The sequence below is a fragment of the Scaptodrosophila lebanonensis genome, unplaced genomic scaffold, assembly GCF_003285725.1.
Source record: "Scaptodrosophila lebanonensis strain 11010-0011.00,11010-0021.00 unplaced genomic scaffold, SlebRS2 tig00001415-arrow-pilon, whole genome shotgun sequence".
Taxonomy (NCBI): Eukaryota; Metazoa; Arthropoda; class Insecta; order Diptera; family Drosophilidae; genus Scaptodrosophila; species Scaptodrosophila lebanonensis.
In genome coordinates, this window is record NW_022060742.1 from 3,975,007 (window position 1) to 3,987,246 (window position 12,240).

General features: G+C 39.9%; 1 protein-coding gene across 2 annotated transcripts in view; it reads left to right on the forward strand.

Moving 5' to 3' along the window:
• Positions 1–12,240, forward strand: part of LOC115633115 (IQ motif and SEC7 domain-containing protein 1) — a 56,031-nt gene that overhangs the window by 20,741 nt on the left and 23,050 nt on the right. Inside the window, exon 1 of one of the 2 annotated variants that reach the window (XM_030530505.1) lies at positions 4,627–5,304. The exons of the other annotated variant lie outside the window; for it this stretch is intronic. Coding sequence (XP_030386365.1) covers positions 5,234–5,304 — 71 coding nt within the window. The 5' untranslated portion in view covers positions 4,627–5,233. Of the gene's footprint in view, positions 1–4,626; positions 5,305–12,240 lie in introns of those variants that run through there. 2 annotated transcript variants of the gene reach the window in all.

Here is a 12,240-nt window from a genome sequence, read left to right on the forward strand (position 1 = left end):
TACATATAGATACTACAATGAAAGCAGCAACAACAACGGCAGCTTGCGGCACTAGGCGTCCACTGACAGTCGCAGCGCCAGCAGCAGCATCCAAGCGACAACAACAGCGACGAACATTTTCCTACGGCGCGTCGTCGCATAGGCTCTAAAAATAGAGTTTAACAAACTGTAAAAGTATTCCACCACATACAAAGACACACGCACATACACTCAGAAAAACGCACTTACACAAGCACAATTGAGAGACTCATTGGGGATGACGAGCGACGGCCCCGCGTTGATGCAACAAACACTTTTAGCCGCATCTTTGTTGCCTCCTCGGCCTTCCTCGGCTTGCATTGTGTGGTGTGGTGTGGAGCGCCCATTTCTACACACTCACGAATTCGCACATATGTACATATGTATATGTAAGTATGTATGTATATGTGTGTATGTATGATTAAAAATCTCAGCACACACACACACACACACACACACACACCATTTTCCTCGTACAGCAACGGCATTCAACAACGACATCGTCCTGCCTTCATTTGCAATGTGGCGCAATGTTTCTTCACCCTAACTGGCTGTGTAACTGAATGACTGACTGATGAACTGACAGACTGACAAACTGACGAACGAGTGAGCGGGTGTTTTATATGCATCTTTGGGGCTCTCTGCCGCTTTTCTCTCTATGGACGGCACTTCTGCAACAGCATTTCTGTTTGTTTTTGTTCATCGTGTTCGTCATGTAAAGAACCCTCAGACACCGCCGCCCCGCCTCTCGCCACTCACCACTCCGCACATTTTATAATGTGCAAAAGACCGTGCTCCATCCATGTAGCATCCATGTTTCATTTTCCGTGTTCTTCGTGTATTTTTTAAGTCTACACGTACATACATACATACATATATGTTTGTGTATGTGTGCGTGTGTATGAAGTACTCTTTAGCGTTTGCTGACATTTTCGCAAATGAAAAACCCAGCATGGCTCCTATCCGTATGTGCATCTTCCTCGAAATATATGTATGTATGTATGTATGCATGCATATCTGCGAGTGTGTACAAGTAGGCCTGCATGTTACACATTTTGGCTTGAAGTAGACGCCGCCTTGTTCCATTTTAACACTTTTTGCAAGAAACGCACGCATCGCCATTCCCTTGCACATTCTTCCATTTATACAGTCACCCAGTCACTCAGTCAGTTAGTCAATTAGTAAGCCCATGCATCCTTGAGTTGGCAGTACATTGATTTGATTATTTAGCCGACATATGTAATTAGCCGTCATAAACAAAGCAAATAGCTATACACTCCATCCACTCTATACTGACAGCTTCATTGTTGTTCTTGGTGTTGTTTCTGTTTAAATTTCGCTTTATCGGTGCTACTTGGAACTACATACAAACAAGTCCTACAATTTGATCAGCTGGCTAAACATACAATTTGTATATAATTTATGAATTCGATATCCCTCACCTTATTTCAGCCCTGAAAAGTCGCACACGAAACATAAAGCCTAAAACTGCGCTTTCTTTCTCTTTGAAATATTTTGCAAGCTTTCGCATGTAATACTTCTTCTCCGTTTTGGAACATTTTTATTTAAAAGGCATGCAAAATAATACATTGAATAATTTAGTCAGTGGACAATTTTCTTAAATAGGCAACATTTGATACTTTTATTTGTGAATATTTATATTTTAATCTTTAGCGCTCGAAGTTTGATTTTCGAGAATGATATATTTATTTGAAAATGCCATTTTTGTCATTCAGGGTCACAAGATGAGTAACTTTTTATTTTGGTAAGCCTAGGGGTTTAAACTCTAAAAAAACGGTGTACATTTTTAATACAAATATATTCAGAATACAATTAATCAATGCTTCAAACTTATATTTATGACATACCAATGGGCTATTAATTAAGTTTAGGTGGAGCACAGTCTCGGTAGTGGATCTCCCAAACCTACTTTACTTTTGCTCAATAAAAGAGAAATCCAAAACAGTATTAACAGTTTTGTAATACTGGTCCTACAGTTAAGATACTTTTACCTACAAAAGTGTCGGGGAGTCTCTCATTCTATAGTATCTGTGTCTGATGGCCACTAGTCGATGGGGTACTATCATTAATTGGCTATCTCTACTTGGGCTAACCACACAATCTATTACGTTGATCACTTGAACAATCATTACTGTGCTTGAGGGTACACACATATGTATGTGTATGTATGTGTGTATATTTACTTGCAGCTACTTTCCATCATTATCAACAGCGACATTATCGTCATTATGATTATCATAATGCACGCCCCGTTAATAACTTGTTATCTTTTCTTGCTGTTAGTTCTACTTGTACTGTGTGTCAGCAAAGGAAATTCTTTTGTTGCCTCTGCGCCTTATTCATCTCGTCACTATTATAGCCAGAGGCCTAACTGAATAACTAGCAGCCTCCCTGTCTTGTCATAAAACATTTGCCTACTCGAAGTTGTCACAGAGACTGCTCCACTGTTCACTCCAATTTGTGAGTTGAGACGCGATGCTGGAAGTCCATTTTTGGACTCGTAGGCACTGTTGAGGCAGCTCAGCGTTCCTGTGTTGATTTTTAGCTGCGGTTGTTGTGGTTGTGGTTTGTGGTTTTGTTCTTGGCTGCGCTTTTGTTTACACTTCTTAACTATTGTTGTTGTGTCGTTTTTGTATAAATATGTTTGCAGCCAGCAGCCTGTTGGGGGCCATCACTTTTATTTAGTTCAACATTTTGTTTGCTTATTGCAGCTCGTCCGAGGAGCCATTGCACTGGCTAAAAGAAAAGAAAAAAAAAGAATGCGTGTGACCCATTTTCATGGCGCTTTTCATAATGCACTGGGCGTGCACCACCGATACATACATACATACATACATGAATACGGACTCGTGCACTTGCTCGGGCTCAGCCAACAACAATCATTGCAGCAACAACTACAATCTATTTTCCTTCAAATATTAATGCATGAGAATTTTATGCAGCGTTTGAACTTCTTCGTTCACACAATAAAATACACGAATAGTCTTTTATTACTATTTTTTTGTTTTTGCTTGCCGTTGGGCCGGGAACTCAACTGTTGTTGGAGCAGCAGTTGGCAATTACCCGCCACCCAACGCCTCTTTTGTGCATTCACCCATTGTTGTTGTCATTATTAAATATTTATCGCTGAGCGTATTTGAAATGCGCGCACAAGAATTGAAGTCGAGCTTTAGCCTCGCTGTCTGGCTAACCTCTTTAAGTGGCTAGCGAGCAAGTCTTCGCTGTTGTTGCTCGCCTGGATGGGTGGGTGAGTGCATTGCAAGCGCAGGGCATGTCATTGTAGGGCAGGACAGGGCAGGGCAGGGCTGCTTGGCATGGAAAGTGCCAGAGCCCCGGTCGTGCACTCGAACACGCACAGACGGAGTATTGGAGTTGGAGTTGAAGATGTGTCGGAGTTGTTATGGGGTTGGGAATGTTTGTAAGTGCTAACGCTATCACTTTTCTAGGTTTTCATGTCTCGACATTTGCTTTGGCTCTGGGGCAAGCTGCTGAGCATGCAATGATGTTGCTTGGCATTAGCATTGATGTGAATGTGGCTTAATGCACGGCTGAGAATGGGGCTTAGGAGCTGTGAGATGGGAGCTGGGACGCCATCAAATGGTGTCAGGCTCAAAATTGTTCACAGTGTATTTGATGCATTTATTGCTGGCAATGCTCCACTGCAGCTGAGTTACGCCAGACTTGTTCGCTCTTCATCACCCTCTCTTTCTCTCTCTCTCTCTCGCTCTCTCTACAAGGGTAGCAAATTTATTTAAGTTCTGGCAAGGGCGCAAAAACCTTCAGCCATTGTCTTACCTTCTTAAAGAAATCCAGCATACAGCGTTATTTATAAACATATGTATTTTGAATTTTATAGTACTCCATAGTAATTTCCTTCAACCCCAAGTTGCAGCACAGTTGTTGTTGTACTCTCCCTCTCTCTCTCGCGCTCACTCACTTACCCCTAGCCTAACATATGAACATTCGCTCTTTCTCACTAAAACGAAATGTTTGTTAATAGCCCTTAAACGACATTAAGCGTTTATATGCGCTATAAATCTATTTAGTCATAGCAAAATTTCATTTAACTGATTATCAACTCAATGTAACTGATTAGGAGCTATACTATCGTAATAACATTCGTATCTGAGAGTGCTCTTGAAATAACAGAGCGGCCTCAACTTGCATTGACTGCAACGCAAAATTGCAGGCCATCAACCACCTTTTTGGAGTATAATGGAAAAAAATGGCAATCCGAGACTTACAAAAACAACCCGCACGCACATCTGTCAATCGGATTTGGCACGCGCTCTCTCCCTTGTTTGCTCTCTCTCTCTCTCTCTCTCTCTATTGCTCTCGGTTTTGTGTCTCCGGCAGGAGGCAGGCTACGGCTCAGTTGACGCCTTTAGTAACGGCAGCCACAGTCAGTCAGTCTCATAATACAGTTAGCCGACGTTAGGTTTTCGCAGACGCTTTTCCGCGTAGAAACATTTTTCATATATGTAGCTGCCTCTAGCTATAGCTGTAGTCTCTAGTGAAATATATAATCGAAGAAATGCATATATAAAATAAAACTATAGCCAAAGGTTCTGCCTGAACGTTCCACAAAAAAAAAAAAAACGTTTATTTTGCCAATTTTCCACCCGGCGATTTGTGCCTAATAGCAGAAATAGGAAAAGGTATCGAATTGTAGGAGGGGGCCGTTCGTCTGCCTCTGGCCCACCCGCCCCCGCCGCGGCCTGTGTATGTATTCGGTTGTCTGCTGTCAACCCCCTTGACAGTGTCACCCGCGCGCAGTTACCGTTATTAACACAACTGTGAGTGTCTTTCTGCGTGTGTGTCTGTGCGAGATTTTTTCATTAAATCCATACTCATATTGTGCATAAATAGAACCCGCCGTACAGCAGAAATTATAATGCTGCCATTAACATAGCTCCAAAGTGAAATTCGCCAGTGTCGTCGTATTGATTTTTACATGCCAAACTATTGACAAACCGTCCAAGCCTACATAGTTCCAAAGCAACAAACACAACAACAGCAACAGCAACATCAACGATTCCGTTTCCGTTTGGACAGTTCTTCTTCATTGCGAGAAAGAGAGGGGAACCCGTCTGCCTTAGCACACCCTGAAAATCTACATACATACATATATATATATATATATATACATACATATATATGCATACCGTTAGAGACGCCATTCTTGCCATTCTCTATGATGAGTAGCTACACCGCCGCCACATACTACAAAACCACCAATATGATTACCTCCAACGAGATCTACTGGTAAGTTTCCCATATCCTTCTTGAGTATTTTCACTGCATTTCTGTGGCTTCCTCCGCCCAATGCCTTTCAAGTGACGACCATAGCCCAGCCGGCTTAATGGGAAGAGTTCAAGGACTATTGTTTTTGTTGTCGCTGCTGCGGCTGTCGAGGACGCGCATGACGCAATCTGACTGACAGCATCCAGCAAACCCTTCGCAAGCGTCAGCGGTTCTGGGAATTGTTGTTTCGAATCTATGCAAAAAATCAATATATTTTTTGGTTGCTGCTTTTTTTTTACTTTAAATAGCTGTGGCACTCCCACGCCCACACTGAACACTCACATATGCCTTTGATAACAAAGGCAACTGCGACCGAGCACAACCTCGTCCCATCGTTCGCCCACGCAACGTTGTTCAATTTGTATGCCCTGCTCTGAAGGGGGAATGTTCACTTTGTTGTAACATTGGCCATGCATTAAAGATACTGCTAAGTGCTCTCCTGATGGGCTTTATGAATGCCCATCCACTGACTTAATCTCACTCCCAAGTCGTTCTTATGGTTATTAAAGTTGGAAATTCTGTGAGCACAACAAATTTCATGAAATTTACCCTATAACGAAATCGAGCTGCAAGATGTAATGAAATGGTGATATAAAATTAGCAGTTTCTTCAGACGTTCTTCTCAGATCAATCTTTATATTTAAAAGTTTAAAGTTTTAATGTTTAATGTTAGTAACTAGAAAAATGGGGGTGGCTTAGGAACGAAGGGATGGATTCTTATATACCTGTTATAGAGGTAATTACTTATTTGAGCTCGGTAAAATCCGAACTATATTTTTGTACTGCTTTATTCCCAAATACACTGTTTTTACATCAAAAATATACATAGTGGTTAATATCTGCATTCAATTTATTAAAAACGTAGAAAATGGCTTATAAGGGCCATAACAAATATTTGATAAAATTATGTGTGTGTATGCTTGTAATATTTTCACATTGTGTATAAACTTCAATAATAGTAAAAATAGTGTTTTTGATTTTTGAAAATTTGTCCTTGTAAGTAGTAGTTACTTAATAATATAAATTTCAAACCATTGGAGCACCCAAAAGTATGCTAAAATAAAATCCAAATTCCTAACGTTTCGTTTTGGTCTTCTTTTTCGAATGCCACTAAAACTGTGCTTCGCATTTGCTTTTCAAGTTGCTCGCAAAAGTATGCTACGCTTTTCTCTGAGCAAATTCTATTTTTGTTTGTTCTTTTTTGTTTGTTTGCTGTCTTCTCCAAGTGTATGTTTTTGCTCAAACGAACCTTGAACTCTGACATTTCAAATAAGCCAACTATGTACACACCAACACAAACGTCTATTACATACATGTATACATACATATTGGTTGGCACAGCTCTACGCCCACGCAGATATGCGCATAAAAATTCCGAGATAAACATGTGATTATGTGTACTTATTTTGCAAATATTTGTGCACATAGTATGTGGCAGCTGCTTTATTGCCTAATCTAGTTGTGATAGTTAAACTATTTGCTACTCCGAAGAATTCAAATTGCAGCTAGTAAGTCGATACATATAGTAAGGTGTCTCATAAGATATAGCCCTATGCCAGCGAAGCAGCTATCACTTAACTGGCAACGGAATTTGATCCACGACTTGGCAATATAACTGGCGTTTTACTTTTGTACTTTGTAGTTATAGCGTGTAATTTAGACTCGTAGCTGGGGCAGCAGCTGCTCATTCCAGCTTTACGGGCGCACTTGCTTTTATTATCGTTGAGAGCTTTTTAAAAAAATTCAAATTACATAAATTCACAGCAGCCCAACAACAAGCGCCACGTGACCCAAAGTAAAACCATTTCATTTCAGCCAAAATGCTTTGCATGCCTTTTAAAAACGCGGATTGCATAACCCATTAAATACAGCGACTGCTTAGAAGTTGCTTGACTAAAAACATTTGGGAATTCGTAAATGATCGGATTTCCATTTATTAAGAACTTTTTAACACTAGTAAAGTGCGCAAACTGCGGAAAAGATTGCTTTACTATAGATATCCATTGATGCTTCAACTTTACTTGAGATGCCAATGTGTGCGTCACAAATATTATATTTCAATTCATGCATTTAATAATAATGCGAAAGAAAATTGTATGGTTTTAAAATCAATATAATATGTACACTTTCATGAATACATCCGGAATTCGTAGGTAGGTGATTGATTGATACTTGCTTGGAAGCGAATCGAATTGAATTACTGAAATATGATTACAAAAGAAAGTCAATTCTTTAACAACATTATTTGAATTCTTGAGCTCACAACGCACATTAGTTTTGTGTTCATTGAAACTACACAAATATTTATATTCATCAAGAATCGAATGCTATTGAAATTCATATACATTTACTGGCATACTTTTTACTTGTATATTGCATATATTTTTGTCGGGTTCGTGTCATAAACAAAAAATGGTGCTACTTTGTGATGACAAGAATACGAGTAGCATGTTTGGAAATTCTAGCTCTTATTTTTTCCGAGAACCTGGCGGTAATATATATAGTCAGATGGACAGTAGGACGTCGTCTGCTTAAAATGTTCCAACAACTTTATCTATATATACTAATAACCTACTTATCCTTTCAACCCTTTGGGTGCAAGATATAACAATGATCGTCCAGTCTGATGCATAAACTGAAGCATCAAGACATCCCCAACCGAAGAGTTGAAGATACAGTACACTTTCCTGCCTCCTTGCCTCTCTGTCAATAAAGATAAAAACTAAATTTCTGGTTCCTCTTCAGCCTGGCATTTGTAGGCTTCTGGGTTTGTAGGCCTACGCAAATGGTGAATAAATTCACGAAGGAAGGAGAAATACAAAAAAATTAGCGACAAACCAACTCGCCCGAATATCAAGAAAGCATCTAAATTAAAATGGAAACCAGTTAAGCGCAATGTTTCTAACCGGCTGACGTCATGTGTGCGCGGTACGATGGCGGTGGCAGGGCGGAACAAAAGTGGAAGTACAGCGCCGTTTGCCGGCAGACCAGTTTGTTGTACACATAGTAAAATGTTGTTGTATGTTGTACTTGTTCTAGCTGCAGCTGTTGTTGTTGTTGTTGTCCTAGTTGTGTGCCAAATTTCTTGGAGCTAGCCAGATAGTGAGTCGGTCGCTCCGTCGCACTCGACAATGATATGCAGAACCAACTTTGGCTTTTCCATCGGTGTTTTTGTTTTTTTTTGCTTGCTTGTTGCTTCCTCGCTATTTTCTGGTTGCCCAATTCGACAATTGTACAATTGACGCAGTTTGTTGCACCGACGCTATAGTTGTTGTTGTTGTTGTAACAGCGGCAGAGCGTGCAACCGACAAAGTCACTTGCCCAGCTAAAATTTGCATTGAATCGCAGCTACGAGTACGTTGCCGTTGCCGTTTCCGAATTGCAAAAATGTGTTATATACAATTATAAATCAGGGCTAAAACCTGGTTTGGAGTGAGCCTGGTTGCTGGTTTTATATACCGTAGCCCACTTAAACGATTTTCCGAAGATGGAAGCGAAAATGTTATAAACTGTTTGGTTTACAGAAGTGCCTAGCTTACATTATCAGTTGCACCTAAACTAAGAACACAATTCTTGAAGATTTTTAGCCACATATATATCTAAAACAAACAAAAAAATTGTTTAATCAATTATTAATTACAGTAGGGCTTGCAGCATTTGTTTAATTCTAGGTTTGCGATTAAATAACTTAAATAAAAACACTATTCATACCAGTTTCAGCCGAAACCAGATTTCAAAAAACAATAAAATATCTCATATCAAAGCTTTCGCAGCCGTGATTTTATTTTAAAATCACCAACAATAACCCCACAAAAGGCCTGCGTTATGTTTGTTTCCCTGATACTAAAGTTCATCTCTCCAGGGATTGGGATTGTCGCTGCCCACGCACAGTAGCAGCAACATTTTAAGTTCATTAGCTTCTGTCACAATCCACTGATGAGCGCCAAAAAGAGAAGTTACTCACACAAATGGCCAAATGAAGGCGCATTTTTTTCTGACCACTTTCAACAAAATTGTTAAGATTTAGCAATGGCAGTAGATATGGCCATGAGATAAACTGAGAGGCGCAAATTTCAGCACTTGTTATTTTTGCGGTTGTTGATGTTGTTTTTGCTGTTATTGTTAATGGCTGCTTATAAACAAAACGGCGCACAAATTGAGAAATTGAATTGCGACCAATGAAAAACATAAGTAATAAGCTGCTAATGGCTTGTAAACATGAATTTTTCCAAGAAAAAATTGCAGCGCCATGAAAATCGATGATGAGAAAGCCAAAGAAAAAATGCGCGGCTGGCTAATGATATGTTTATATCTATATACACATATCTTATGTACATGCATACACATATGTATCGTTTATGTTTTTAGCTTGTGGGCGCTGTGCCTGCCTCGTATGTGGTACGTGATTTAGAGCCTAACGAGGTATGCATGTAGAACCCTTGTGGGCGCACTTTCCCGAAACAAAACAATAACAATGCCAACCAGCCAGCCAACAACAAATCGTGCCACATGAGCAGCAAGCGATGTGCGCGCCGCGCCAGTTGCTTTGATTGATGAAGGCGCCGCCAGCTAAAGAGCTTGTGGGGGGAGTAAAATGAGAGGGTAGTGGTGGAGCAGGGGGAGTGGCCGAAGCATAAACAGCTTGGCCAGCGGCCAGCGGCCACCGACACTCATTCATGCTGATGCTCATGCCCATAGTCGCCACGTTCGCGGCGACCACCAGCCGAAGTGCAAGTGAAAGTGAAGTTGGCGCTCATCATCAGCGGCAGCGGCGGAGCGATGTAGCGATACAGCGATATAGCGGCGACTGTCTCTGTACCTCTCTGCACATTGAAGCAGCCGCCGCAGACGAAACCACAACAATTTCCCACTAACATAATTTTTCAACAGCAATACAAAAAAGTTGCCCATTTTTTCAACACAACAAACAGCAAGCATGATGATTATGATGAGCAAAGCGCCCGCCAGCCCACAAACGCTTGCTGTTGAGTGATGCTTGATCGTAGTCGCAGTTGTTGTTGTTGATGTTGATGTTGTAGTTGCTTTTGATGTTGTTTCTGGGCTTTTGCTTCAGGCCAGGGATGGGAACCATTACATTTCCCTTTTGTGTTGTATTCCCACTGAATTGAGAAACTGACCAAAGCACAACAATTTTGAAGTCAGTTGTGAAAGATGATTGTGAATTAACATGTTTTTACCTAAAATATATATATAAAGTGTTTTTTGTAGCTCCTCCCACTATGAGTATTATTGCCATAATTTGTTAGAATCCTAATATTATTCATGTTTCGTGATTGATTATCTAGTAATATAACTAAAATATAAAATATGTAACTAAAATTGATTCAAATTAAGAAATCATGATAAAAACAAATGTCGTTAATGTCCGTTTTTAATGACCGTGCCATAAAGGGGCTAACTTTGTCAGCTTAGAATCACTTGCCAGCTTAGGAACACTTGCTAATACGACGACAAAATACAATAAACATCGATTTTAACACTCCAAGTTTACCCAAAATAGATTTTCACATATGAACTTTATTAGGTCCAATAAATCTGTTGGACATACTTGAATGACCAAGGTTAATGTTAAATCGATTTATAAACGTAACCACTTGAAATGTCTTTTCAAGTAAACTATGCATTAATTCAATTTAATACATAAATATTCTAATAATGGTGATAAATGAAATAAAAACAAGATTGTTGCATATCCAATACAAAGTATTATTCCAGCTTCTTTCGATCTAGCCCTTTCGTAACACTACATTCATGAAATAGCAACTACTTATTATATAAAGCATAATCTATTTCTGACAACAAGAGATGATTATATAGAGTATACGAGTATGTGGAAAAAAATGCTGTGCGGATAATTTTCCACGAAATAAATGTTATTGCAGCAGCAGATTTCAAACAAAACATAAACAATCCTCTGCTTATTTCAATTAAAAATTTTTTGGACAGTATCCACTGGAATCGTTCAAATATATTCAATACAAAAAACACTGCTGACGAGAAAAATTATAAAACTAAAAGACAATTTTAGATTGAAGAGTTTTCGATCTTGCTACATAAATAATAAATAACGATATAAAAAATTGATCGAAAATGTAAATATAAGAGAAAATGTTTACAAGCCAGTTTATTCGTTGAAGTGATGAACTTTCAATAAAATTGAAGACGCAGTCAGATTTATCAGACGAACCGAGGGGCCACCTTCTTTAGATAACAAGTAGACGAACGAATCTTAAAAGCTTGTAGGTTTCTACAATTTGCCATCCCTGCTTTTGCCTCATCTCCATCTACATCTTTCTGTGTTATCTTTTATTGTTCAGTTACACTTTTAATTGAATGCGCTCGCGCCATCGCGATACACACACACACACACACACAACCTTTGCTGATGGTGTTGTTAATGATGGAGATGATGATGTTGTTCATGCTGCAGATCGTGCTGGATGATGGACATAGAGTAGAGTCAAGTGAGAGTGATTCGTGGCCTGGAAGCTTGCGGTTGATTGTGGCGTGTGCTGGGCTGGTTCATTAGTTGCGTTTTTCCATTGTCTTGGCGACACAAACAAAGCCGAAACAGCGCCCAGAAGCGCGAGCGTGCGTGCTCAGTGCCAAATAGATGTACATATATACACATAAACCTATATATACACTTTCTAATATTTATAGGAGCCCCGAACTGAGCAAAAGCCAAAGCCAAAGCCAACGTCAACGTCAAAGCCTCAGCCATGACCGATGCGCATTGGCGCGAATGCAAGCGTCGTCGGCAACCACGTTTGTCATGGGAAGGTGAAGGGTGGACAGGTGGTGGCGATAGTCTTGCCGCTGTCGCAATGCTCGCCATTCGATTTCGACTTGTAGCTAAATTAATATTTCGGGCAG